This window comes from Tachypleus tridentatus, chromosome 3 (assembly GCF_004210375.1).
Source record: "Tachypleus tridentatus isolate NWPU-2018 chromosome 3, ASM421037v1, whole genome shotgun sequence".
NCBI lineage: Eukaryota > Metazoa > Arthropoda > Merostomata > Xiphosura > Limulidae > Tachypleus > Tachypleus tridentatus.
Window position 1 is genome coordinate 54,982,336 of NC_134827.1, and position 25,028 is coordinate 55,007,363.

A 25,028-nucleotide genomic window follows, 5' to 3' on the forward strand; every position below is an offset into this window, starting at 1 on the left:
ATCCCCGTCGCACCAAACATACTTGCACTGTTAGCTGTCGGAGCATTATAACGTGACGATCGATCCCACTATTCGTTGGTAAAAGAGTAGCCCAAGAGTTGGCGGTGGGTGGTGATGATGACTAGCTGTCTTCCACTGCTAAATTATGGACGGTTAACGCAGATGGCCTTCGAGTAACTTTGCGCGAAATTAAAAAAAAAAGCACGAAACTAACCCTTATTTTTAGTATTGCGAGTCTCCTAACTTATCGTAGAGTCAACAGGGGGCTCTTTATAAGAACTCACGTTGCATTTTAAACTCCAATTGATAACATACACGTATACTTTTTATCATACTTCACGCTAATAATTTTCATTGTCAGATAAATTGACAAAGCTTAGATTTGTACTTGTTACAAAATTCCAGGAAGATAAAAACCCTGAATTACTTACAAATTAAACACTGAAATAATCAGACAAACTGGTATACAGAGGGTTTGAAATTAAGTGCATAGCTACACAATGGGCTATCTCTGCTCTGCTCACCACGGGAATCGAAACCCAGTTTGTAGCGGTGTAAATCCGCAGACATACCGCTGTGTCACTGGTGGGCTATACATAGACAGATATTACAGTTTAAAAGAGATAAAAAAAATCTTGCTATTCTAGTTCAGACTGCATTCCAGAATAAAGATATAGAATTCGGGTGGAGACGCAAATGCGCGAGATACATGTGGTTCTACGCCTAACTTCAATTCGCTCGTTCGTTGTTATGTTCACCACAAGAGGGAGTCATAGACTTTAGTAATGTTAATCGTAGTATGCGCTATTTGGTCGTCAACTTAGTAAAAAAATAACTTATTTTAATTTCGTATCACATTCCTTTTTCTCATAATTGATATTAATGAAAGCACATTTTATATATGTTTAAGTTTGTTTTTCTCTATATAATTATAACCACAATAGTGTTAGATATAACAACTCTGACCTAGTTTTTTTGGTTTTCTCCTAAGGAAATTTCCTTTAATCCAAAGTAATTAACTCTTTCTCTCATGATTGAAATATTTACCACTAGAGAACACTACAGTGCTTACCCACTTTTTTTTTTTGTATTACATTTTGGGTAATTGTTTTTATTTTCATTGTTTTAATCCATGTGGTATCACTTACGTTTACAAAATAAGATACTAGGATATATATATCTGATAAGATTCTTTTTAGATATATATAAAGATTAATTATAAAACTAACGCCCTCAGTCTCAGTTTAAAATAGAGACGGTCATTGCAAAGTAAGTACATAATATTTTAACGTGCTATCATTTTCAGAAACGATTAATGACCTAACAATATAAATCCAACTTGTTCGTAATTAGTGCTTCTTCAATTACGAAATAATATTAGTTAAAGGTAACATTTTAGGTATTAAACGGTTAAAATTGTGAAAATAGTTATTGTGTTCTGTACGAGAACAAAAGCCATGGTCATGTGACTCTAGTTTACAATTCATAGAAGAAAATCACGCCATCTACATATTTTCTGATTTTCTAAGCCTTCATCTTTATTTAAGATCAAGTTGGATTTGTTGTTTAATTATTTTAATGTTTTTTTCTAATATTTCTAGCAGTCACATTATTCGGTTGAGCCGGAATAAACGAGTTTTCTAACGATTTGTTCAGTGGGATACGTTTGTTAGTGGATTTTCATATTTTAACATCGAAAAATTATAATACTTTTGCCCCTGTGGGTCAACGGTAAGTGTACAGGCTTAAAACATAAAAAATCCAGGATTCAGCTTCCTCTAGTGGACAAAGTACACATAGTGCATTATGTCGATTTGCACCAAGAAAAATACCAACTACATATACTTCTTACCTTTATTTTTTCGTTAAGACATTTCTTGTGTGTTTTTCATCACAGTCGCCATCTGTTGAGAAGTTTTGACTATACAACAGAGTTGTATAGAAATGTTTAGAACAAAATGTTTGCATGCATATGTCATAACCTCGTACCCAACTGATAATATTAATCTATTATTATTTTATTATGGTATAAGGAAGCATCATGATCTTATGTTAAATTGTACGTGTGTGGTAAAATGAATGTTCATTTTCGATTTTTCTTCACGTAACTCTTGATACAATGAGGTAATTTTAAAACACTCACAACTGAGTCCATAACGTCTTGTTTTAAGCTCACTTTATTACACATAATGTGATAATTCATTATTGAAGAGCATGTTTACCACCATGTTTTGATGATTACTGTTATCCTACACTGTTGTTAATATCACAATTAAAGTTCTTATATTAAAAATTACAAAAAACTTTACCACTAAAATATATACATATCAGTCTTCCACTATTGTCAACATACAAAATATAAGTGTACAGAAAATATACTGCCAACAACAACAGTTTTATAATCGAAGTTTACTAAAACTAAATGCATGTTTTGATAATAAATTTACGAAGACTGGAAAGTCACTTATTCAAAAATATATAAAATATTATATATATAATAAAGCAAAAACACAACATAGTAATACAATTATATATATATATATATAACCTAAAATTAAACTAGCTGACGAGAAATTAGTTTAATTAACAGAAGCGCTGAGATTACAGTAAAAACAGCCCAGTCTGTACTTGTTTAGTTATCTTACAAATAAACTTTATACAATGAAAGTTCAAACTAATTAAACCAAAGAGCGAACAGTTTTATGCAAACACGAATAGTTCGTTTTCAACTACATATTAATGTGGAACGAAAATAATTGATTTCTCCCCCGTGTTCTCGTATCAGTAGTTTGATATTTATATCCTGATACCTCAGAGGCGAGACTGGCAGACTTATGACGACAAAATTAGGGTTCGATCCTTGCGATAGGAAGAGCATAAATAGCTTTGCACTTGAAAAACAGTTGCACTCTGATTAGGAAAGGTAAACGTGTGAACTGTGTTTTTACTGTTATAACACACTGATCGGTAAAAATAAAGCAGTGTTTGTTTTTTATCTTGTTTAATGCAAATTTACACAACAGGCAATCTGGGGTCCACTGTAGGAAATAGAACATTGGATTTTAGCCTTGTAATATCTAAACTTACTGTCGTCCCACTGGTAATAAAACATTTTACATTAGCTGTAAAAACTTCGATTTTTATATTATCACACAATACAGCCTAAAGCAGAATTTTTTACAATACTTTATACCCTGTTTAACACAATGCACATGAGGAGGTTTGTTTAATTATTAACATGAATACATGTGATGTACAACAATAATAATAAATACCATTCTAGTTAATGTTGTATGTCATCACTTTGTTCTGACAAAGTGGATCTACTCTGAGTAGATACTTCCAAGGATTTTCAAACATTTACGTGAACGACAATTTTTATAGAATGGACAAACTTAGTGGAGTTAGAAATTTTACAGGCCACACCTGGAGGTGGAAGTTAGAATACTTTTTAGTTTTTAATTTGTTTATTTACGATAAAAAGTCAAGAATGAATCAGACATCTCCACATTCACTTGAGCTTTAACTGATTAGGCTTGTTTTACAGTAAAAATGTATACACACAAACATTTGTCGTTCACAAAAAAACAGTACAAGGAAACACAAAGACAGCAAAATGAAAATATGATACAGTTTTCAGCGTTTTTTTTCTTCCCTTAATAACTATATTATTAATAGCCTATATATTCATGTAGATTCAGTCGTATTGCCATATTAAATATAACATCGTTCAGCAAAAAGACGTTAAGAGTTTTAGTGTTGTTTAAAGTGATATAAAAAAAAACTGAATTGGGTTTCACAGCTAAAATAATATGATAATAACCAAAGGTTCAGCTAAGGTACATCGATGAATTATTAATAAGATGACCCTGTATGAGTGAATAACTTTCAAATGGTGAGTCACTTTGGTTTTAACTTTCGTTAAGAAACACCAATAAAAATATAAAATATTTGGTTTAACAATGCCTCAGAAACAACACGATCCATTAGAATGTTTCTAATGTTGGCTACTGATAACAAATGGACAGAAACCTTGAGCAGTTCATCTTCCAAGATCTGTCAAAAAGGACAACACACACCCACAAGTTTATTTGCTACAAACCATCAAACACGTACTCCAGCAGAAACATAAACAATATCAAAAACTGTGTGTTGGTAGTCCACTCAAGTCCAAGCTTCTTGGGTTATGACAGGCGGTCCAGATTGCTACATGACTTTGATACATGGCGGATGCTAAATAATAACAAAGAAAGATGTCTGCTCAGTAAAACAGGACGCACAGTAAAACGGACACAACCATTAAACTTTCACAATAATCACTGGCAAAAGATATACACATGAATACAGAATACTAAAATACACACATCTGAAGAACTAATGGATCTCTCAAATGTTAGACGCCAGAGATCAGTGTGGCCACCTCACATATCACATCAAGTTTCCTCACACAACACGATGCGGTAAGCTCTCTTAGAGGTTGCTCAAATTCACAAATCTCACACATCTGATTAAACAGCTAAGACACTGAGCAATATTAGGACTAAACCTGATTCTACTTGTGTTAACATCAACAATATTAGTTCCAAACCTGATCCTACCTGTGTTAACACAACAATATCAGTTCCAAACCTGATCCTACCTGTGTTAATATCAACAATATTAGTTCCAAACCTGATCCTTCCTGTGTTAATATCAACAATATTAGTACCAAACCTGATCCTACCTGTGTTACCACAACAATATTAGTTCCAAACCTGATCCTACCTGTGTTAATATCAACAATATTAGTACCAAACCTTATTCTACCTATGTTACCACAACAAAATTAGTTCCAAACCTGATCCTACCTGTGTTAATATCAACAATATTAGTACCAAACCTGATCCTACCTGTGTTACCACAATAATATTAGTTCCAAACCTGATCCTACCTGTGTTAATATCAACAATATTAGTTCCAAACCTGATCCTTCCTGTGTTAATATCAACAATATTAGTTCCAAACCTGATCCTACCTGTGTTAATATCAACAATATTAGTACCAAACCTTATTCTACCTGTGTTACCACAACAATATTAGATCCAAACCTGATCCTACCTGTGTTACCACAACAATATTAGTACCAAACCTTATCCTACCTGTGTTAACACAACAATATTAGTCCCAAACCTGATCCTACCTGTGTTAATATCAACAATATTAGTTCCAAACCTGATCCTACCTGTGTTACCACAACAATATTAGTTCCAAACCTGATCCTACCTGTGTTAATATCAACAATATTAGTTCCAAACCTGATCCTACCTGTGTTAACATCAACAATATTAGTTCCAAACCTGATCCTACCAAACCTTACAATATTAGTGTGTTAACTGTGTTAATATCAACAATATTAGTCCCAAACCTGATCCTACCTGTGTTAATATCAGCAATATCGGTTCCAAACCTGATCCTACCTGTGTTAATATCAACAATATTAGTTCCAAACCTGATCCTACCTGTGTTAATATCAACAATATTAGTTCCAAACCTGATCCTACCTGTGTTAATATCAACAATATTAGTTCCAAACCTGATCCTACCTGTGTTAATTAACAATATTAGTAATAAACCTTAGTACCAAAAACCTGATCTACCTGTGTTAATATCAACAATATTAGTTCCAAACCTGATCCTACCTGTGTTAATATCAACAATATTAGTTCCAAACCTGATCCTACCTGTGTTAATACAACAATATTAGTTCCAAACCTGATCCTACCTGTGTTAACACAACAATATTAGTTCCAAACCTGATCCTACCTGTGTTAATATCAACAATATTAGTTCCAAACCTGATCCTACCTGTGTTAACACAACAATATAGTTCAAACAATATTTAATAGTATCCAAACCTGATCCTACCTGTGTTAACACAACAATATTAGTTCCAAACCTGATCCTACCTGTGTTAATATCAACAATATTAGTTCCAAACCTGATCCTACCTGTGTTAACACAACAATATTAGTACCAAACCTGATCCTACCTGTGTTAACATCAGCAATATTAGTACCAAACCTTATCCTACCTGTGTTAACACAACAATATTAGTACCAAACCTGATCTTACCTGTGTTTATATCAACAATATTAGTACCAAACCTGATCCTACCTGTGTTAACACAACAATATTAGTTCCAAACCTGATCATACCTGTGTTAATATCAACAATATTAGTTCCAAACCTGATCCTACCTGTGTTAACATAACAATATTAGTACCAAACCTTATCTACCTGTGTTAATATCAACAATATTAGTAACAAACCTGATCCTACCTGTGTTAATATCAACAATATCAGTTCCAAACTTGATCCTACCTGTGTTAACACAACAATATTAGTTCCAAACCTGATCCTACCTGTGTTAATATCAACAATATTAAACCTGTTCCAAACCTGAGTCCTACCCTGTGTTAATATCAACAATATTAGTACCAAACCTGATCCTACCTGTGTTAATATCAACAATATTAGTAACAAACCTGATCCTACCTGTGTTAATATCAACAATATCGTTCCAAACTTGATCCTACCTGTGTTAACACAACAATATTAGTACCAAACATGATCCTACCTGTGTTAATATCAGCAATATTAGTACCAAACCTTATCCTACCTGTGTTAACACAACAATATTAGTACCAAACCTGATCTTACCTGTGTTTATATCAACAATATTAGTACCAAACCTGATCCTACCTGTGTTAACACAACAATATTAGTTCCAAACCTGATCATACCTGTGTTAATATCAACAATATTAGTTCCAAACCTGATCCTACCTGTGTTAACATAACAATATTAGTACCAAACCTTATCTACCTGTGTTAATATCAACAATATTAGTAACAAACCTGATCCTACCTGTGTTAATATCAACAATATCAGTTCCAAACTTGATCCTACCTGTGTTAACACAACAATATTAGTTCCAAACCTGATCCTACCTGTGTTAATATCAACAATATTAGTTCCAAACCTGATCCTACCTGTGTTAATATCAACAATATTAGTTCCAAACCTGATCCTACCTGTGTTAACACAACAATATTAGTTCCAAACCTGATCCTACCTGTGTTAATATCAACAATATTAGTTCCAAACCTGATCCTTCCTGTGTTAATATCAACAATATTAGTTCCAAACCTGATCCTACCTGTGTTAATATCAACAATATTAGTACCAAACCTTATTCTACCTGTGTTACCACAACAATATTAGATCCAAACCTGATCCTACCTGTGTTACCACAACAATATCAGTTCCAAACCTGATCCTACCTGTGTTAACACAACAATATTAGTTCCAAACCTGATCCTACATGTGTTAATATCAACAATATTAGTACCAAACCTGATCCTACCTGTGTTACCACAACAATATTAGTTCCAAACCTGATCCTACCTGTGTTAATATCAACAATATTAGTTCCAAACCTGATCCTACCTGTGTTAACACAACAATATTAGTACCAAACCTTATCCTACCTGTGTTAACACAACAATATTAGTCCCAAACCTGATCCTACCTGTGTTAATATCAACAATATCAGTTCCAAACCTGATCCTACCTGTGTTAATATCAACAATATTAGTTCCAAACCTGATCATACCTGTGTTAATATCAACAATATTAGTTCCAAACCTGATCCTACCTGTGTTAATATCAACAATATTAGTTCCAAACCTGATCCTACCTGTGTTAACATAACAATATTAGTACCAAACCTTATCTACCTGTGTTAATATCAACAATATTAGTAACAAACCTGATCCTACCTGTGTTAATATCAACAATATCAGTTCCAAACTTGATCCTACCTGTGTTAACACAACAATATTAGTTCCAAACCTGATCCTACCTGTGTTAATATCAACAATATTAGTTCCAAACCTGATCCTACCTGTGTTAATATCAACAATATTAGTTCCAAACCTGATCCTACCTGTGTTAACACAACAATATTAGTTCCAAACCTGATCCTACCTGTGTTAATATCAACAATATTAGTTCCAAACCTGATCCTACCTGTGTTAACACAACAATATTAGTACCAAACATGATCCTACCTGTGTTAATATCAGCAATATTAGTACCAAACCTTATCCTACCTGTGTTAACACAACAATATTAGTACCAAACCTGATCTTACCTGTGTTTATATCAACAATATTAGTACCAAACCTGATCCTACCTGTGTTAACACAACAATATTAGTTCCAAACCTGATCATACCTGTGTTAATATCAACAATATTAGTTCCAAACCTGATCCTACCTGTGTTAACATAACAATATTAGTACCAAACCTTATCTACCTGTGTTAATATCAACAATATTAGTAACAAACCTGATCCTACCTGTGTTAATATCAACAATATCAGTTCCAAACTTGATCCTACCTGTGTTAACACAACAATATTAGTTCCAAACCTGATCCTACCTGTGTTAATATCAACAATATTAGTTCCAAACCTGATCCTACCTGTGTTAATATCAACAATATTAGTTCCAAACCTGATCCTACCTGTGTTAACACAACAATATTAGTTCCAAACCTGATCCTACCTGTGTTAATATCAACAATATTAGTTACAAACCTGATCCTACCTGTGTTAATATCAACAATATTAGTACCAAACATGATCCTACCTGTGTTAATATCAGCAATATTAGTACCAAACCTTATCCTACCTGTGTTAACACAACAATATTAGTACCAAACCTGATCTTACCTGTGTTTATATCAACAATATTAGTACCAAACCTGATCCTACCTGTGTTAACACAACAATATTAGTTCCAAACCTGATCATACCTGTGTTAATATCAACAATATCAGTTCCAAACCTGATCCTACCTGTGTTAACACAACAATATTAGTTCCAAACCTGATCCCACCTGTGTTAATATCAACAATATTAGTACCAAACCTGATCCTACCTGTGTTAACACAACAATATTAGTTCCAAACCTGATCTTACCTGTGTTAACACAACAATATTAGTCCCAAACCTGATCCTACCTGTGTAAATATCAACAATATCGGTTCCAAACCTGATCCTACCTGTGTTAACACAACAATATTAGTTCCAAACCTGATCCTACCTGTGTTAATATCAACAATATTAGTACCAAACCTGATCCTACCTGTGTTAACACAACAATATTAGTCCCAAACCTGATCCTACCTGTGTTAATATCAACAATATCAGTTCCAAACCTGATCCTACCTGTGTTAATATCAACAATATTAGTACCAAACCTGATCCTACCTGTGTTACCACAACAATATTAGTTCCAAACCTGATCCTACCTGTGTTAATATCAACAATATCAGTTCCAAACCTGATCCTACCTGTGTTAACACAACAATATTAGTTCCAAACCTGATCCTACCTGTGTTAATATCAGCAATATTAGTACCAAACCTGATCCTACCTGTGTTACCACAACAATATTGGTTCCAAACCTGATCCTACCTGTGTTAATATCAACAATATTAGTTCCAAACCTGATCCTACCTGTGTTAACACAACAATATTAGCACCAAACCTTATCCTACCTGTGTTAACACAACAATATTAGTCCCAAACCTGATCCTACCTGTGTTAATATCAACAATATCAGTTCCAAACCTGATCCTACCTGTGTTAATATCAACAATATTAGTACCAAACCTGATCTTACCTGTGTTAACACAACAATATTAGTTCGAAACCTGATCCTACCTGTGTTAATATCAACAATATTAGTTCCAAACCTGATCCTACCTGTGCTAATATCAACAATATCAGTTCCAAACCTGATCCTACCTGTATTAACACAACAATATTAGTACCAAACCTGATCCTACCTGTGTTGCCACAACAATATTTGTTCCAAACCTGATCCTACCTGTGTTAATATCAACAATATTAGTTCCAAACCTGATCCTACCTGTGTTGCCACAACAATATTAGTTCCAAACCTGATCCTACCTGTGTTAACACAACAATATTAGTACCAAACCTTATCCTACCTGTGTTAACACAACAATATTAGTCCCAAACCTGATCCTACCTGTGTTAATATCAACAATATTAGTTCCAAACCTGATCCTACCTGTGTTAATATCAACAATATTAGTTCCAAACCTGATCCTACCTGTGTTAATATCAACAATATTAGTACCAAACCTGATCCTACCTGTGTTACCACAACAATATTAGTTCCAAACCTGATCCTACCTGTGTTAATATCAACAATATTAGTACCAAACCTTATTCTACCTATGTTACCACAACAAAATTAGTTCCAAACCTGATCCTACCTGTGTTAATATCAACAATATTAGTACCAAACCTGATCCTACCTGTGTTACCACAATAATATTAGTTCCAAACCTGATCCTACCTGTGTTAATATCAGCAATATTAGTTCCAAACCTGATCCTTCCTGTGTTAATATCAACAATATTGGTTCCAAACCTGATCCTACCTGTGTTAATATCAACAATATTAGTACCAAACCTTATTCTACCTGTGTTACCACAACAATATTAGTTCCAAACCTGATCCTACCTGTGTTACCACAACAATATCAGTTCCAAACCTGATCCTACCTGTGTTAACACAACAATATTAGTTCCAAACCTGATCCTACATGTGTTAATATCAACAATATTAGTACCAAACCTGATCCTACCTGTGTTACCACAGCAATATTAGTTCCAAACCTGATCCTACCTGTGTTAATATCAGCAATATTGGTTCCAAACCTGATCCTACCTGTGTTAACACAACAATATTAGTACCAAACCTTATCCTACCTGTGTTAACACAACAATATTAGTCCCAAACCTGATCCTACCTGTGTTAATATCAACAATATCAGTTCCAAACCTGATCCTACCTGTGTTAATATCAACAATATTAGTTCCAAACCTGATCATACCTGTGTTAATATCAGCAATATTGGTTCCAAACCTGATCCTACCTGTGTTAATATCAACAATATTGGTTCCAAACCTGATCCTACCTGTGTTAACATAACAATATTAGTACCAAACCTTATCTACCTGTGTTAATATCAACAATATTAGTAACAAACCTGATCCTACCTGTGTTAATATCAACAATATCGGTTCCAAACTTGATCCTACCTGTGTTAACACAACAATATTAGTTCCAAACCTGATCCTACCTGTGTTAATATCAACAATATTGGTTCCAAACCTGATCCTACCTGTGTTAATATCAACAATATTAGTTCCAAACCTGATCCTACCTGTGTTAACACAACAATATTAGTTCCAAACCTGATCCTACCTGTGTTAATATCAACAATATTAGTTACAAACCTGATCCTACCTGTGTTAATATCAGCAATATTGGTACCAAACATGATCCTACCTGTGTTAATATCAGCAATATTAGTACCAAACCTTATCCTACCTGTGTTAACACAACAATATTAGTACCAAACCTGATCTTACCTGTGTTTATATCAACAATATTAGTACCAAACCTGATCCTACCTGTGTTAACACAACAATATTAGTTCCAAACCTGATCATACCTGTGTTAATATCAACAATATTGGTTCCAAACCTGATCCTACCTGTGTTAACATAACAATATTAGTACCAAACCTTATCTACCTGTGTTAATATCAACAATATTAGTAACAAACCTGATCCTACCTGTGTTAATATCAACAATATCAGTTCCAAACTTGATCCTACCTGTGTTAACACAACAATATTAGTTCCAAACCTGATCCTACCTGTGTTAATATCAACAATATTAGTTCCAAACCTGATCCTACCTGTGTTAATATCAACAATATTAGTTCCAAACCTGATCCTACCTGTGTTAACACAACAATATTAGTTCCAAACCTGATCCTACCTGTGTTAATATCAACAATATTAGTTACAAACCTGATCCTACCTGTGTTAATATCAACAATATTAGTACCAAACATGATCCTACCTGTGTTAATATCAGCAATATTAGTACCAAACCTTATCCTACCTGTGTTAACACAACAATATTAGTACCAAACCTGATCTTACCTGTGTTTATATCAACAATATTAGTACCAAACCTGATCCTACCTGTGTTAACACAACAATATTAGTTCCAAACCTGATCATACCTGTGTTAATATCAACAATATCAGTTCCAAACCTGATCCTACCTGTGTTAACACAACAATATTAGTTCCAAACCTGATCCCACCTGTGTTAATATCAACAATATTAGTACCAAACCTGATCCTACCTGTGTTAACACAACAATATTAGTTCCAAACCTGATCTTACCTGTGTTAACACAACAATATTAGTCCCAAACCTGATCCTACCTGTGTAAATATCAACAATATCAGTTCCAAACCTGATCCTACCTGTGTTAACACAACAATATTAGTTCCAAACCTGATCCTACCTGTGTTAATATCAACAATATTAGTACCAAACCTGATCCTACCTGTGTTAACACAACAATATTAGTCCCAAACCTGATCCTACCTGTGTTAATATCAACAATATCAGTTCCAAACCTGATCCTACCTGTGTTAATATCAACAATATTGGTACCAAACCTGATCCTACCTGTGTTACCACAACAATATTGGTTCCAAACCTGATCCTACCTGTGTTAATATCAACAATATCTGTTCCAAACCTGATCCTACCTGTGTTAACACAACAATATTAGTTCCAAACCTGATCCTACCTGTGTTAATATCAACAATATTGGTACCAAACCTGATCCTACCTGTGTTAACACCACAACAATATTATCGGTTCCAAACCTACCTGTCCTACCTGTGTTGTGTTAACACAATATTAGTTCAATATTGGTTCCAAACCTGATCCTACCTGTGTTAACACAACAATATTAGTACCAAACCTTATCCTACCTGTGTTAACACAACAATATTAGTCCCAAACCTGATCCTACCTGTGTTAATATCAGCAATATTAGTTCCAAACCTGATCCTACCTGTGTTAATATCAACAATATTAGTTCCAAACCAAACCTGATCCTACCTGTGTTAATATCAACAATATTAGTACCAAACCTGATTCTACCTGTGTTAACACAACAATATTAGTTCCAAACATGATCCTACCTGTGTTAATATCAACAATATTAGTTCCAAACCTGATCCTACCTGTGTTAATATCAACAATATTAGTACCAAACCTGATCTTACCTGTGTTAACACAACAATATTAGTTCCAAACCTGATCCTACCTGTGTTAATATCAACAATATTAGTTCCAAACCTGATCCTACCTGTGTTAATATCAACAATATTAGTACCAAACCTGATCTTACCTGTGTTAACACAACAATATTAGTTCCAAACCTGATCCTACCTGTGTTAATATCAACAATATTAGTACCAAACATGATCCTACCTGTGTTAATATCAACAATATTAATACCAAACATGATCCCACCTGTGTTAATATCAGCAATATTAGTACCAAACCTGATCCTACCTGTGTTTAGTACCAAACCTGATCTTACCTGTGTTAATCAATAATTTAGTACCAAACCTGATCCTACCTGTGTTAATATCAACAATATTAGTTCCAAACCTGATCCTACCTGTGTTAATATCAACAATATTGGTTCCAAACCTGATCCTACCTGTGTTAATATCAACAATATTGGTACCAAACCTAATCTTACCTGTGTTAACACAACAAATTAGTTCCAAACTTGATCCTACCTGTGTTAATATCAACAATATTGGTACCAAACATGATCCTACCTGTGTTAATATCAGCAATATTAGTACCAAACCTGATTCTACCTGTGTTAATATCAACAATATTGGTTCCAAACCTGATCCTACCTGTGTTAACACAACAATATTAATTCCAAACCTGATCCTACCTGTGTTAATATCAACAATATTAGTTCCAAACCTGATCCTACCTGTGTTAACACAACAATATTAGTACCAAACCTGATCCTACCTGTGTTAACACAACAATATTAGTTCCAAACCTGATCCTACCTGTGTTAATATCAACAATATTAGACCCAAACCTGATCCTACCTGTGTTAACACAACAATATTAGTACCAAACCTTATCCTACCTGTGTTAACGCAACAATATTAGTACCAAACCTTATCCTACCTGTGTTAACACAACAATATTAGTCCCAAACCTGATCCTACCTGTGTTAACACAACAATATTAGTTCCAAACCTGATCCTACCTGTGTTAATATCAACAATATTAGTTCCAACCCTGATCCTACCTGTGTTAATATCAACAATATTAGTTCCAAACCTGATCCTACCTGTGTTAATATCAACAATATTAGTACCAAACCTAATCTTACCTGTGTTAACACAACAATATTAGTTCCAAACTTGATCCTACCTGTGTTAATATCAACAATATTAGTACCAAACATGATCCTACCTGTGTTAATATCAGCAATATTAGTACCAAACCTGATTCTACCTGTGTTAATATCAACAATATTAGTTCCAAACCTGATCCTACCTGTGTTAACACAACAATATTAATTCCAAACCTGATCCTACCTGTGTTAATATCAACAATATTAGTTCCAAACCTGATCCTACCTGTGTTAACACAACAATATTAGTACCAAACCTGATCCTACCTGTGTTAACACAACAATATTAGTTCCAAACCTGATCCTACCTGTGTTAATATCAACAATATTAGACCCAAACCTGATCCTACCTGTGTTAACACAACAATATTAGTACCAAACCTTATCCTACCTGTGTTAACGCAACAATATTAGTACCAAACCTTATCCTACCTGTGTTAACACAACAATATTAGTCCCAAACCTGATCCTACCTGTGTTAACACAACAATATTAGTTCCAAACCTGATCCTACCTGTGTTAATATCAACAATATTAGTTCCAAACCTGATCCTACCTGTGTTAATATCAACAATATTAGTACCAAACCTAATCTTACCTGTGTTAACACAACAATATTAGTTCCAAACTTGATCCTACCTCTGTTAATATCAACAATATTAGTACCAAACATGATCCTACCTGTGTTAATATCAGCAATATTAGTACCAAACCTGATTCTACCTGTGTTAATATCAGCAATATTGGTTCCAAACCTGATCCTACCTGTGTTAACACAACAATATTAATTCCAAACCTGATCCTACCTGTGTTAATATCAGCAATATTAGTTCCAAACCTGATCCTACCTGTGTTAACACAACAATATTAGTACCAAACCTGATCCTACCTGTGTTAACACAACAATATTAGTTCCAAACCTGATCCTACCTGTGTTACCACAACAATATCAGTTCCAAACCTGATCCTACCTGTGTTAACACAACAATATTAGTTCCAAACCTGATCCTACATGTGTTAATATCAACAATATTAGTACCAAACCTGATCCTACCTGTGTTACCACAACAATATTAGTTCCAAACCTGATCCTACCTGTGTTAATATCAGCAATATTGGTTCCAAACCTGATCCTACCTGTGTTAACACAACAATATTAGTACCAAACCTTATCCTACCTGTGTTAACACAACAATATTAGTCCCAAACCTGATCCTACCTGTGTTAATATCAGCAATATCGGTTCCAAACCTGATCCTACCTGTGTTAATATCAACAATATTGGTTCCAAACCTGATCATACCTGTGTTAATATCAACAATATTGGTTCCAAACCTGATCCTACCTGTGTTAATATCAACAATATTGGTTCCAAACCTGATCCTACCTGTGTTAACATAACAATATTAGTACCAAACCTTATCTACCTGTGTTAATATCAACAATATTAGTAACAAACCTGATCCTACCTGTGTTAATATCAGCAATATCGGTTCCAAACTTGATCCTACCTGTGTTAACACAACAATATTAGTTCCAAACCTGATCCTACCTGTGTTAATATCAGCAATATTAGTTCCAAACCTGATCCTACCTGTGTTAATATCAGCAATATTGGTTCCAAACCTGATCCTACCTGTGTTAACACAACAATATTAGTTCCAAACCTGATCCTACCTGTGTTAATATCAGCAATATTGGTTCCAAACCTGATCCTACCTGTGTTAACACAACAATATTAGTACCAAACATGATCCTACCTGTGTTAATATCAGCAATATTAGTACCAAACCTTATCCTACCTGTGTTAACACAACAATATTAGTACCAAACCTGATCTTACCTGTGTTTATATCAACAATATTGGTACCAAACCTGATCCTACCTGTGTTAACACAACAATATTAGTTCCAAACCTGATCATACCTGTGTTAATATCAACAATATTAGTTCCAAACCTGATCCTACCTGTGTTAACATAACAATATTAGTACCAAACCTTATCTACCTGTGTTAATATCAACAATATTAGTAACAAACCTGATCCTACCTGTGTTAATATCAACAATATCGGTTCCAAACTTGATCCTACCTGTGTTAACACAACAATATTAGTTCCAAACCTGATCCTACCTGTGTTAATATCAGCAATATTGGTTCCAAACCTGATCCTACCTGTGTTAATATCAGCAATATTGGTTCCAAACCTGATCCTACCTGTGTTAACACAACAATATTAGTTCCAAACCTGATCCTACCTGTGTTAATATCAACAATATTAGTTACAAACCTGATCCTACCTGTGTTAATATCAACAATATTAGTACCAAACATGATCCTACCTGTGTTAATATCAGCAATATTAGTACCAAACCTTATCCTACCTGTGTTAACACAACAATATTAGTACCAAACCTGATCTTACCTGTGTTTATATCAACAATATTAGTACCAAACCTGATCCTACCTGTGTTAACACAACAATATTAGTTCCAAACCTGATCATACCTGTGTTAATATCAACAATATCGGTTCCAAACCTGATCCTACCTGTGTTAACACAACAATATTAGTTCCAAACCTGATCCCACCTGTGTTAATATCAACAATATTAGTACCAAACCTGATCCTACCTGTGTTAACACAACAATATTAGTTCCAAACCTGATCTTACCTGTGTTAACACAACAATATTAGTCCCAAACCTGATCCTACCTGTGTAAATATCAACAATATCAGTTCCAAACCTGATCCTACCTGTGTTAACACAACAATATTAGTTCCAAACCTGATCCTACCTGTGTTAATATCAACAATATTAGTACCAAACCTGATCCTACCTGTGTTAACACAACAATATTAGTCCCAAACCTGATCCTACCTGTGTTAATATCAACAATATCAGTTCCAAACCTGATCCTACCTGTGTTAATATCAACAATATTAGTACCAAACCTGATCCTACCTGTGTTACCACAACAATATTAGTTCCAAACCTGATCCTACCTGTGTTAATATCAACAATATCAGTTCCAAACCTGATCCTACCTGTGTTAACACAACAATATTAGTTCCAAACCTGATCCTACCTGTGTTAATATCAACAATATTAGTACCAAACCTGATCCTACCTGTGTTACCACAACAATATTAGTTCCAAACCTGATCCTACCTGTGTTAATATCAACAATATTAGTTCCAAACCTGATCCTACCTGTGTTAACACAACAATATTAGCACCAAACCTTATCCTACCTGTGTTAACACAACAATATTAGTCCCAAACCTGATCCTACCTGTGTTAATATCAACAATATCAGTTCCAAACCTGATCCTACCTGTGTTAATATCAACAATATTAGTACCAAACCTGATCTTACCTGTGTTAACACAACAATTCTAGTTCGAAACCTGATCCTACCTGTGTTAATATCAACAATATTAGTTCCAAACCTGATCCTACCTGTGCTAATATCAACAATATCAGTTCCAAACCTGATCCTACCTGTATTAACACAACAATATTAGTACCAAACCTGATCCTACCTGTGTTGCCACAACAATATTAGTTCCAAACCTGATCCTACCTGTGTTAATATCAACAATATTAGTTCCAAACCTGATCCTACCTGTGTTGCCACAACAATATTAGTTCCAAACCTGATCCTACCTGTGTTAACACAACAATATTAGTACCAAACCTTATCCTACCTGTGTTAACACAACAATATTAGTCCCAAACCTGATCCTACCTGTGTTAATATCAACAATATTAGTTCCAAACCTGATCCTACCTGTGTTAATATCAACAATATTAGTTCCAAACCTGATCCTACCTGTGTTAATATCAACAATATTAGTACCAAACCTGATCCTACCTGTGTTACCACAACAATATTAGTTCCAAACCTGATCCTACCTGTGTTAATATCAACAATATTAGTACCAAACCTTATTCTACCTATGTTACCACAACAAAATTAGTTCCAAACCTGATCCTACCTGTGTTAATATCAACAATATTAGTACCAAACCTGATCCTACCTGTGTTACCACAATAATATTAGTTCCAAACCTGATCCTACCTGTGTTAATATCAACAATATTAGTTCCAAACCTGATCCTTCCTGTGTTAATATCAACAATATTAGTTCCAAACCTGATCCTACCTGTGTTAATATCAACAATATTAGTACCAAACCTTATTCTACCTGTGTTACCACAACAATATTAGTTCCAAACCTGATCCTACCTGTGTTACCACAACAATATCAGTTCCAAACCTGATCCTACCTGTGTTAACACAACAATATTAGTTCCAAACCTGATCCTACATGTGTTAATATCAACAATATTAGTACCAAACCTGATCCTACCTGTGTTACCACAACAATATTAGTTCCAAACCTGATCCTACCTGTGTTAATATCAACAATATTAGTTCCAAACCTGATCCTACCTGTGTTAACACAACAATATTAGTACCAAACCTGATCCTACCTATGTTAACACAACAATATTAGTTTCAACTCCAAGGAAACGTAAGAATAAATTAAATAGATCATAAGTTAACAGTAAGGATAAAGCTGATAATGTTAAGGTTTGTGAACAACAACAGGAAACATAATAAAATTATTTATGTTTTAGTACAACACTCTGTCCGTGTTGTAAAGCAGGTAATTTTCACACGGATATGAAAGAGAGAACATAAGGTAATAAACATAAAATTTATAAAAGTGTCTGTGGTTGAGTTTACCCTGGCCAAACATTCACACCTTTGAAATTTAGAAATATAAAAATACCGCAGACAAATGTGAGCTAAACGATTCGACTTTCGTGTATCAGGAACATTTCGTGTTACAGGTTGGAGTAACGTTAAACTTATAAATCAGGTAGATTGAATTAGATGTTAGTTTGTTTGTTTTTTGAATTTCGCACAAAACTACACAAGGGCTATCTGCGCTAGCCGTCCCTAATTTAGCAGCGTAAAACTATATAGAAAACAACTAGTCATCACCATCCACCGCCAACTTTTGGGCTACTCTTTTACCAACGAATAGTGGGATTGACTGTAACATTATAACGCACGCCCCCACGGCTGAAAGGTCGAGCATATTTTTGTGTGACGGGGATTCGAACCCGCGACCCTCGGATTACGAGTCCAACGCCTTCACCCATCTCGGGTTAGGACTTACATTAGCAATGATGATAAAAATTTCAAGGAATTTGTTTTTACAAGTTTAAGTTTGGATTATAATGTTTGAGTAACAAAGAACAAAAGTCTGGTCAAACACAGTCTGTTTTTCACTGTTGTGTTTGTGGGTGGGGAAGAGGCCATATTTAAAATGTTGAAAGGGGTGTGTGATTAATCTTGGAAATTTTTTAACAAATACGTGCAATAAGAGATAAAGTCAATCTCTTCAGTCTCGCTCGCGGATTTCCACTATTTATCTAAAACTGTATCCGGTCAGTAACCTGTAAACGTCTCCGTTCGACTACTTTCGTCTGTGATGCTCGGGGAGAGTCAACCTCTCCATCATACTCGAAGAAATTCTTTCTACCCTAGAGACAACCACGAGCTACAAAATCCACGCTGTTTACAGGATTGAACATGGATCTTCGACTTTTTTTTTCATTCAAACTAGTTATACCTTTCATAGGTACTGCCCAAAGTTTTGCTAGCAAATGAATGTTTTTATTTATGTCTGTGTAGAACGATCGAATCGACGTTTGTCACTGATTATTAGATCACTGAGGACTTGTACCGAACAACCATCAGCTGAACAGAGTCCAGCATGGCCAGGTGGATAAGGCACTAGACTCGTAATCTCAGAGTCACGGGTTCGAATCCCTGTCACACCAAACATGCTCGCTTTTTCAGCCATGTGGGCGTTATATGTTTTGATCAATCCCACTATTCGTTGGTAAAGAGTAGCCCAAGAGTTGGCGATGGATGGTGATGACAAGTTGCCTTCTATATAGATTTACACTGCTAAATTAGGGACAGATAGTCCCCGTGCAGCTTTGCGCGAAATTAAAAACAAACCAAACAAAAACTAAGTGCATAAATTAATTCAGACTACAACAAACAAGTGCTCAAACAGCTCGGACTTCGAACTCCAAAATCACCACGTTATTTAGCTTTGTATTCCTTTGAACTGAACAAATAATACTTTACCTAAGTGTGTATTGTGGTTTTCTTACAGCGAAGCCACATTGGGCTCTCTGCTGAATCCACCGAGGGGAATCAAACCTCTGATTTTAGTGTTGTAAATCCGTAGACTTACCGCTATACCAGCGGGAGACTTACGTATATATCTTTTTCGAACACAAAGGTTTGTTTGATTTTGAATGTCGCACAAAGCTAATCGAGGGCTATCTGCCCCAGTCGTCCCCTAATTTAGCAGTGTGAGACTAGAGAGAAGGCAGCTAGTCATCACCACCCACTGCTAACTCTTGGGCTACTCTTTTACCAAATAATAGTGGGATTGAGCGAAACATTATAACGCCCCCACGGCTGAAAAGGCAAGCATGTTTCGTGCGACAGGGACACGAACACGCAACCCTCGGCGAACACAAAGGAAGAATAGTTAGCATTTGATTTCCATAGAAACACTAGCGCCCTCTTTAAAAATAATAGTAACATAAGCAACTTTTTAATTCCTACTTTCTACTGATCAGAAGGGGGCGCGGGTTCGAATCCCGGTCGCACCAAACATGCTCGCCCTTTCAGCCGTGGGGGCGTTATAATGCGCGGTCAATCTTACTATTCGTTGGTAAAAGAGTAGCTCAAGAGTTCGCGGTGGGTGGTGATGACTAGCTTCCTTCCCTCTAGTCTTACACTGCTAAATTAGAGACGACTAGCGCAGATAGCCCTCGTGTAGCTTTGCACGAAATTCAAAAAACAAACAAACAAGTCCTAACCCTATATTCATTGTTTCATCAGTGACAGAGGCTTGTACTTTGGTACAATGTTTATTCAATGTATGAGGTAGGTTATTTTGTTATGTTAGGATCAGTTTAACATACTGGGAAAAAAACATGTTATTTATTAAATCTGGAACTAGATTAGTTAATAAAGCAACTTACCCATGTCTTCCAACAGATGTCCTTCTACCTACTCGGAGCAGCACTGTACCTTGTTTTATATTTCTAAACGTAGCAATAGCTTCTGAATGTACCATGCCTTGTAATGGTTGACCATTAACCATAAGAATTTCATCTCCTGTATAATATTTTTAAACTTATTAAAATACAGAAAACTGACTACAGATAGCTGTTCTTCTAAGTCATTTATTTGTTTTGTTACCATGTTACTTATTATTCTCAACATGTTAACTAGTTTCTTAGAGTATCGTGTAGTAGTCTCCCCTTGGCATCAGTCGGTTTCTTTTATAGATATTTTAAAGTAAGCCCCAGTATTCAAAACTAGTTTATTTTAAAGTAAGTCCCAGTATTCAAAACTAGTTTATTTTAAAGTAAGTCCCAGTATTCGAAACTAGTTTATTTTAAAGTAAGTCCCAGTATTCAAAACTAGTTTATTTTAAAGTAAGTCCCAGTATTCAAAACTAGTTTATTTTAAAGTAAGTCCCAGTATACAAAACTAGTTTATTTTAAAGTAAGTCCCAGTATTCAAAACTAGTTTATTTTAAAGTAAGTCTCAGTATATCACAGAAATGTTCAGTAGTAATAAGTACTTCAATTGCCACAAAAATGACTTTTAAATATCTCGTACCAGACTAATTCAATTATCACAGAAATTCATTCATCAAGACTTCTCAGGGAACAAAGTTAGAAATATACAAACTTTCATGCAGAACTCAAACTACTTAAGATATTCCAACTAAGTGATTCCACTAAATATATTTACTGACATAGCTGTAACAGTTTTCAAACTTCAAATCACTTGCAACAGATAAAACAATAAACTGTTTCGTTTATGTAAAAACACATTTATTTTTTATTACCTCTATACCATGATTACTATTATAATTAGGCTTAACGTGTCTTAATGACATAAAATCCTATAGAGAATTTAAGGGATGTTCTCTGTTTAAAGACAGCTAACTGATGTGACAGTCATTGTAACTACTTGTATAGCCTCTCACCTTCCATAATTTTTCCACTTTCTACTGCCTGCCCTGTAGAAAAGACAGTTTTTACAAATATACCCATATCTCCTTTGGGGGAGTCTTTTCCTCCGACTATACTGAAACCAAGGTTTTTACATCCGGGACCCTTTTCAAAAGCTACACTGTAAGTGAACAGCTGCGAAGAACTGGGTCTGGATAAAGTGCAAAACCTATTGGAAGGAACCTGTGTAACATAAACATTGTTAATATAACTTGTCATAAGAACTTTTCACCTTAATTGACCATCTATATGGTCGAGTATGGCCAACTAAATCTGCTTCTATTTTCCTCCTTAAAGTATTAAAATTGCTTGGTTCATCAGTGGGGCATCCTTACTGTTAACAATCTTTGGTAGTTGTCACAATATCTTTTGCAGTTTGGCCAGTTTAGGAGACTGTTTTAAATACGTATACTAAGCTGATGATGTAATCTTTGTAATAAGTGTCTATGTGTGAAATTTTTACACTCGGGCAATTAATTAAAAATATTTCATAATTTCATTAAACAAATAAAATTGAAACTACGTAAAATACAAGTGAATCCTAGTTTGAGAGAAACTAACATTGTTTTCAAAATTATCTACAAGACTTTGTATCAAATAGTTTTGACTATAAAACAGACCTATGAGCGCATGTTCACCTGAATTGTAATGTACACCACTACAAGTTACATAGTTTTACAAAAATAATGTGTTAAGAGCAAGCTATCTACAAAACAATTAACCTGGTAGTTATCATAGGTCCAGTAATCACGAGATCTGGCTGTTTTAGAGGACTTGGGTTAGCCCTAAATCTACGTATAACAATAACATACGATGTATTAAACATTCTACCCAGTTGTTAGTAAATGTAACATTAACGAACGAATAAATTATGTTTATCACACACTCGATCTTTCTGAATCTTCTGTGATGATGGATAAGACCTCCTGTTGGTCAGTTGGCACTCGGAGCTGGAAGTACTTGTCGAATTCCCACTCAGTCTGACATCCACTTTTCGACTTGACTGTTTGGACGTTACGACGGGACTCGAGTCTGAACACTTTTCTTCCTTTGAGTCTTCGTAAATCTGAAGTTGGGATATTCTGATAATACATCATTTTCAGAACAAAAGCCAGAATTTTTGTTTCATTTGAATCAGGGTAATCGTAACTTCAAAGTTATGGACTGCTAAGAATCACAGTTTTTACCAAACAGTTTGGGTTTACCTTTATTCCAATCAACTGTACCATAATATGATTTGTTTGTAGTTAAGAGTGGAGCTACACAATGAACTATATATACTCTGTCCGCAACAGATATAGAAACTCGATTTCTAATGTTATAAGTGTTCAGACTTGCAGATGAGCCAATCGAAGGTGGTGGTAGCAGGTAATACAATATCAGCTAATCATACTTGAAGACTAAAATATGTAGCTAAACGTGTTTATATTTTGTAAAATAAACTACATGCCTAGCTTACCTTCCTTGATACCAAAAGTTTAACTGTGGTTTTAAAAGTTCGAAGGAGACGCTGGGCTTCTTCTAAGTTAACACCCTGAAGTTGTTTACCGTTAACTGTTAACAACTCATCTCCTGCTTGTAACTGGCCGTTCCTAGAAAATGTGATACATTACAATTACACATTTAACGATAACACGGTATATTACAATTACACATCTAACGATAACACGGTATATTACAATTACATATCTAACGATAACACGGTATATTACAATTACACATCCAACAATAACACGGTATATTACAATTACACATCTAACGATAACACGGTATATTACAATTACACATCTAACGATAACACTGATATTACAATTACACATCTAACGATAACACGGTATATTACAATTACACATCCAACGATAACACGGTATATTACAATTACACATCTAACGATAACACAGTATATTACAATTACACATCCAACGATAACACGGTATATTACAATTACACATCCAACGATAACACGGTATATTACAATTACACATCCAACGATAACACGGTATATTACAATTACACATCCAACGATAACACGGTATATTACAATTACACATCTAACGATAACACTGTATATTACAATTACACATCTAACGATAACACGGTATATTACAATTACACATCTAACGATAACACTGTATATTACAATTACACATCCAACGATAACACTGTATATTACAATTACACATCCAACGATAACACGGTATATTACAATTACACATCCAACGATAACACGGTATATTACAATTACACATCCAACGATAACACGGTATATTACAATTACACATCCAACGATAACACGGTATATTACAATTACACATCTAACGATAACACGGTATATTACAATTACACATCCAACGATAAAACGGTATATTACAATTACACATCTAACGATAACACGGTATATTACAATTACACATCTAACGATAACACTGTATATTACAATCACATATCTAACGATAACACTGTATATTACAATTAC

General features: G+C 34.6%; 1 protein-coding gene across 2 annotated transcripts in view; it reads right to left on the bottom strand.

The window, feature by feature from the left end:
- Positions 1 to 2,157: 2,157 nt before the first annotated feature.
- Positions 2,158 to 25,028, bottom strand: part of LOC143246898 (uncharacterized) — an 87,005-nt gene continuing 64,134 nt past the window's right edge. The window contains exons 2-6 of one of the 2 annotated variants that reach the window (XM_076494157.1): positions 24,012 to 24,144; positions 23,439 to 23,618; positions 22,528 to 22,735; positions 21,509 to 21,644; positions 2,158 to 4,233 (exon numbers count right to left, since the gene is read on the bottom strand). In XM_076494157.1, coding sequence (XP_076350272.1) covers positions 4,185 to 4,233; positions 21,509 to 21,644; positions 22,528 to 22,735; positions 23,439 to 23,618; positions 24,012 to 24,144 — 706 coding nt within the window. In that variant the 3' untranslated portion in view covers positions 2,158 to 4,184. The remainder of the gene's footprint in view (positions 4,234 to 21,508; positions 21,645 to 22,527; positions 22,736 to 23,438; positions 23,619 to 24,011; positions 24,145 to 25,028) is intronic. The other variant, XM_076494158.1, reaches the window with a different exon arrangement.